Source organism: Somniosus microcephalus, chromosome 1, assembly GCF_052327205.1.
Source record: "Somniosus microcephalus isolate GS21.2 chromosome 1, FLI_Smic_1.0, whole genome shotgun sequence".
Classification (NCBI taxonomy): Eukaryota; Metazoa; Chordata; class Chondrichthyes; order Squaliformes; family Somniosidae; genus Somniosus; species Somniosus microcephalus.
This window is the reverse complement of record NC_140987.1, coordinates 83,448,371-83,454,496: the sequence shown is the minus strand read 5'-3', so window position 1 is coordinate 83,454,496 and position 6,126 is coordinate 83,448,371. Positions and strand designations below refer to the sequence as shown.

The 6,126-nt window shown below is 41.0% G+C and overlaps 1 protein-coding gene across 4 annotated transcripts in view; it reads right to left on the bottom strand.

Annotated features, from left to right (window-relative positions):
• Positions 1-3,837: 3,837 nt before the first annotated feature.
• The window catches only part of tmod1 (tropomodulin 1), a 123,030-nt gene continuing 120,741 nt past the window's right edge, over positions 3,838-6,126 (bottom strand). For all 4 annotated transcript variants that reach the window (XM_085983880.1, XM_085983891.1, XM_085983873.1 and 1 more), the window contains one exon: positions 3,838-5,273. In XM_085983880.1, coding sequence (XP_085840006.1) covers positions 5,209-5,273 — 65 coding nt within the window. In that variant the 3' untranslated portion in view covers positions 3,838-5,208. The remainder of the gene's footprint in view (positions 5,274-6,126) is intronic.

Here is a 6,126-nt window from a genome sequence, read left to right as displayed (position 1 = left end):
CAGGTGGGAAAGTGGAGTTGAGGTTGAAGATCAGCCATGATCTTATTGAATGGCAAAGCAAGCTTAAGGGGTTGTATGACCTTCTGCTCCTAATTTTTATGTTCTAGGAAGTGGTGTAAATGGGAATAGCAGAATGATCATCAACAGTTGCCATCCGAAAAAATGGGGGCAGAGGTTATGATTTGAAATTGTTGAACTCAGTGTTGAATCCGGAAGGGTGTAACGTGTCTAATCAAAAGAGGTGCTGTTCCTCGAGTTTACATTGAGCTTCATTGGCACCGTGTAGGAGGCCAAGGACAGAGAGGTCAGAGTGGAAGTGGGGCGGAGAATTAAAATGACAGGAACGGAATAGCGTACTTACAGGAAGCAGGGTGGAAGGAAGTGTAGTCATGGTAACTGTGGGAGTTAGTGGGCTTTTCGTGGAGAATGGTCAATAGCCTATCCCCAGAAATGGAGACAGAGAAGTTGAGGAAAGGAAGGGAAGAGTCGGAGGTGGACCACGTGAAGGCGAGGGAGTATCCCAGAACTGTTACTTTTGGAGGGGGGTGGGGGAAATGAGGATTAAAAAGTGTAGGGTTATCAAAATTACTTCAACTTCCTTGGAGTTAAAACTGTCAAAATCTCATTTTCACAAATCATAGAATGGTTACAGCACAAAAGGAGGCTATTCGGCCCATCAAGCCTGTGCCGGCTCTCTGCAAGAGCACTTCAGCTAGTCCCACTCCCCTGCCCTTTCCCCGCAAATTTTTTTCCTTCAAGTACTTATCCAATTTCCTTTTGAAAGCCATGGTTGAGTCTGCCTCCACCACCCTTTCAGGCAGTGCATTCCAGATCCTAACCACTCGCTGCATAAAAATGTTTTTCCTCATGTCACCTTTGGTTCTTTTGCCAATCACCTTGAATCTGTCACCTCTGGTTCTCGAGCCTTCTGCCAATGGGAACAGTTTCTCTCTATCTACTCTGTCTAGACCCCTCATGATTTTGAACAGCTTTATCAAATCTCCTCTCGATCTTCTCTGCTCTAAGGAGAACAACCCCAGCTTCTCTAGTCTATCCACGCAACTGAAGTCCCTCATCACTGGAATCATTCTCGCAAATCTTTTCTGCACCCTCTCTAAGGCCTTCACATCCTTCCTAATGTGCGGTGCCCAGAATTGGACACAATACTCCAGTTGAGGCCGAACCAGTGTTTTATAGAAACATAGAAGATAGGAGCAGGAGTAGGCCATTCGGCCCTTCGAGCCTGCTCTGCCATTCAACGAGATCATGGCTGATCATCCAAACCCCGAGCACCCGGTCCCTACACCGACAGCCATCCCACCCAAGCCCTATCCCCGTAACCCCACGTATTTAATCCCCCCTTATAAAAGTTCATCATAACTTCCTTGCTTTTGTACTCAAATAGAACCACTACCTCTGGAAGAGATCACTGAATAATGGAGTCCACTGATGAGAACGAACCCTAATTGAGGTGTCTAGAATGAGAGGCTGTGGATACAAGATTAAATGTAAGAGATTTAGAACGAAGGGCAGGAGAAACATCTTCACAGAGTTGAGGCTGTGGAATTCACTTCCAGTGTTAGTGGTGGAGGCATAAACTGGTCCTGAATTTCCTCTGACTTTCTGTGCCTCGTAGCTTTGTTGGAAGTGTGGCAGAAACCTTGTTTATGTGACAAAGTTAGTGTCGCAGCAACAGAAAGTCCGGGAAATCCAGGCCTATGTCAATATTCAAGATTAGATTGGACAGGTGGAGGAAAGAAAAGGTGTCTGAAGGGATATGGGCAGAAAGGTGGAGTTGAGGTCGATGGTCAGCCATGGTCTTATTGAATGGCGGAGCAGGCTCGAGGGGCCGGATGGCCTACTCCTGCTCCTATTTATGTTCTTATGGAAGAGGGTGAGTAAATGTGATAAGGACTATTTGCTCACATGGAGGGTAAATGGCAACCGAGACATTTAGGTTCAATGGCCTATTTCTGTGTTGTAACTTCTATGTATGGCACAAAAGTCTGCAACTTTATCATCTACCCCAATAGGGACACTAGATGGTTGCAATATTAAAACTTGACCTGAACTGGATAAATCTGTTAAAACAAAATACTGCATTTCCAGATCTTAGTAGCTAATCGCATCTTATCTGACTTCAGGACAGGCCTGTTGAGATTCGCATCTGCTTTGGACTGTAGCATAAAGTGTTTCTGTGGTCCAAACAACCACCAGCATCAGATTTGTGACATATCTCTCCTTGTATCCAACAGCACAAGTTATCATGTTGTCATACCACCCAATATATATTTAAAAAATCCTTGAAATGAAGCAGAGTTATGGATGCAAAATAAGCCAGTCATAACGGCACAGAAGGAGGCCATTCAGTCAATCAAGTCCGTGCCAGCTCTCTGTAGAGCAATCCAGTCAGTCCCATTCCCCCGCTCTATACCCGTAGCCCTGCAACTTTATTTCCCTCAAGTGCCTATCCAGCCTCCCCTTGAAAACATTGAGTGTCTCTGCTTCCACCACTTCCATTGGCAGCAAGTTCCAGGTCTTCACCATTCACTGTGTAAAAAAGTTTTTCCTCACACCCCCCCCGTTACTCTTGCCCAAAACCTTAAATCTGTGTCCTAGTCCTTGTACCATTAAACTAGTGGGAACAGCCTTTCCCCATCTAGCCTATCCAAACCAGTCATAATCTTGTACACCTCTATCAAATCACCCCTCAACCTCATTTGCTCTAATGAAAACAAATCCAGCTTCTCCAACCTGTTCTTGTAGCTAACATCCCCCATCCCCGGAACCATTCTGGTAAATCTCCTCTGCACCCTCTCAAGGGCCTTCACATCCTTCCTAAAGTGTGGTGACCAGAACTGGACACAATTCTCCAGTTGTGGCCTAACCAGCGCTTTAAACCATGGCATACTAGCAGGATATAAATCAAGATAGCTTTATGGGTCACATGCTTATCCTCAAGTTAGGTAAGGTTATCATTAAGCAAGGGCTAGTTAAATAGTTTGTAAAGTGTCCCCATCACTTATTTATTAAGTGGCAGTTTTCCCCCAAGATAACAAAATCTGTGGCACATCCGAGTCAATGTAAATTTCAAAACCATTTAGAAAGGTGCCATTTACAGCAAACGTCAAACATTAGTGTTTGTATTTATCAACATAGAATATATAATTTAGAAATCAGTTTTAGAAGTTGTTAGGTCCCACTCTACATCAAAAGATCCTGTGTGCAAATTGGCTGCCTTATTTCCCTATATTACAACAGTGACTACACTTCAAAAAGTACTTAATTGGCTGTTAAGCACTTTGGGACATCCTGAGGTCGTGAGAAGGCAAGTTCCTTCTTTCTCCTCTGTTCAATGTGCACTGAATAATAATCCTGAAATGCATGTGTCGAATAAAAACCGGAGTACCCAATGTGGCAAATACCTACTCACTCACTCTTTTTATGATTTAGGGAAATTAAGTGGTTGCAAACACAAATGCTTCAAACATTCAAGCTTTCCAGTCTTGACAAAGAGTTTGACTCGAAACGTTGACTATTTTCTCTCCACGGATGTTGCCTGGTCTGCTGAGTTTTTCCAGCATTTTCTGTTGTTATTCAATATGCCTCTCAGTTTTTGTATGTTTATATCCCAAGGTCTATGGAATAGCTCAGAGGAAGGGGTTTTATGAGCTACATGCTGATAGGTTGATTTTGAAAGATTTATGTCCTTTCACTTTCTGCCCTTCTAGTTGGTACCTTTATCTACAGAACAGATCATTTTGTTTTGAACAAATGTAGATTTCCTCCTTCCTGTTCCAAGTAAAGATAAACAAAATGTCACTACCTTTATTGGACAGTGGTATAACAGGAGGTTTTATTGACTTTGTCAAACCATGTGAAGCTACAGAATGCCCAAAATTGTAATGGTTTATTTGTCATAAAGTGCAACAAACATATTCTACTTTTTTTTTAAAAACCACAACACTGTAGATTTAAAACCAATCTTTTGACCTGCTTTGGCCAGAGCCTGCTCTGTTAATCACCACAGTTCTGCTCTTGGAACCAGTCTGAAATTTATAAGCAATTCAGTTATTCAGTTTCTTTTGAGACAAAAAAAAATGTCCTGGCTTTAGAAATTTAAAAAAAAATGAGAAATAGAAGCCTGGTGTCTATGGACTTGCGCACAGCTCAGTGGATGTGAGCAGTCTAGACTGAGTTTGCCGATTAAATAAAACAATAATTTACTTTGATGAATCTTTCAAAATTTGAACTGGTTTAGGTTTAAAACTAGAACAGGCTCTGCATAACTAAAAATAAAACTCTTGAAAAAGTTACTTTGGATTCTTAAAAATACTTGGTTTTCAGGGCACAATGCAAATACAGCCCAAAAATGAATATAAATAATTTCAAATTATTCTCTGCCCTATATTTTGTCCGAGGCAAGGACATCTGCAGTAACATGAAGTATAACCAGAGGTTGTATCTCTTAGTATCTGATACTTAAAAAAAAAGTGTTTGGATAAATTTCCATGATTTTAAATCTACTTAAATTAAATATTTTGATTTAAACACAAAAACATTCTGGATCCTTTGAATTCCTTTTTCCTAAGTAACACAAATCAGTGGAGACGTTTGGTTACATGAAAGCTCCCAAAGTCGGCAGACAGTAGGGTGATGCACACAATTCTCAAGCAGTGCATTACTTCATTCTCTTTTTTTTTGCCACAAAGTCAATGAATGAACTCCGTGTTCGTGCAAGGACAGGACAGCAAGGAGGTAATTCTCTGGCGTCAAGTCATATAAATAAAAGGATTACCTATATTTCTACAGTAAATGCTAGAACAGCAGGCTTGTTCATGCACAATATAGCTATAGTTTCACCCAATAATCCGTACAGGGATGTACACATCAACTGATGGATGGATTTAGAATTGATGGTTTCAGGCTTCATGGCACACAGCACTAACTGGATTGAAACATAAATCTGCACTACACATAGTGCTATTTTTCTATCAGACAAAGCACACCACAATCTGTACAAGCTACTGCGGTAGACATCTGCCATTGTACTTCCCACTAAACTTCAATTAGGTACATCGTCCCATCATATAACACTAAGAAAAAAAATGGAGCCACAACAGAGAACTGGGAAGGCACTTTCGGCTGTACGTGAAAACCATCAGCGTAGGGCGTGCTCTGTAGCAGCATGAAGTCTTCACGAACAGATTAGACAGTCGTCCGGCACCTGGGGAAGATGGGGCCATTGAGGCCCTGAAGTCGGCTTTGCCTCACTAAAATAAATGGATAAACAAATCAGTAATTCTTGATAAAAATTTAGATTACAAAAATGTATACTTATGATAAGGAGTATTAAACTTGCATTGCCTTGCAATATATAGCTTTAATTTCTGTACAATATATAACCTTCACTATGCTATAATCTATAGCCTTCATTAACTTAGCCTTATTGGTTATGTATCCTAATTTTATCACTCCCTTATTATCCTCAGCTTTAAGACGTGACAGTTTTCCACTCATAATTTTCCTAAGTAATGCTACTATATGCCGTTCTCTTAAACATCTGCTGTTCTGTACAACTTTTCTACTATTTAAAGTACTTTGTCTACACATAACCGTAGATAATTGCTCCTTCAACAAATGGCCAATGTGAATTATTGCTTGGTAATATACCCCAGTACTGAATAGTCAAGGATTTTTCCTACATCACTGATTATTGTCGCTTTGATAAATGTAACTAGCTCCTGGTGCTGGATATGCAAAGCGTACGTCATAATTTCCAGAACACACTGAATTAAGGAACAGAGTGAAAGTGAAGTAAAATATTGTTTTGTTTTTTTTCCTTGTGCCCTGCTGTCTTAGCCATTCGGCCCATCGTGCTATATATTGTTATATATTGTGGCTCTTTGAAAGAGATATCCAATTAGTCTCACTCCTCAGCTCATTCCCCATAGCCCTGAAATGTTTTCCTTTTCAAGTATTTATCCAATTCCCTTTTGAAAGTTACTATTGAATCTGCTTCCACCACCCTTCCAGGTAGTGCATTCCAGAAACATAGAAGATAGGAGCACGAGTAGGCCATTCGGCCCCTCGAGCCTGCTCCGCCATTCAATGAGATCATGGCTG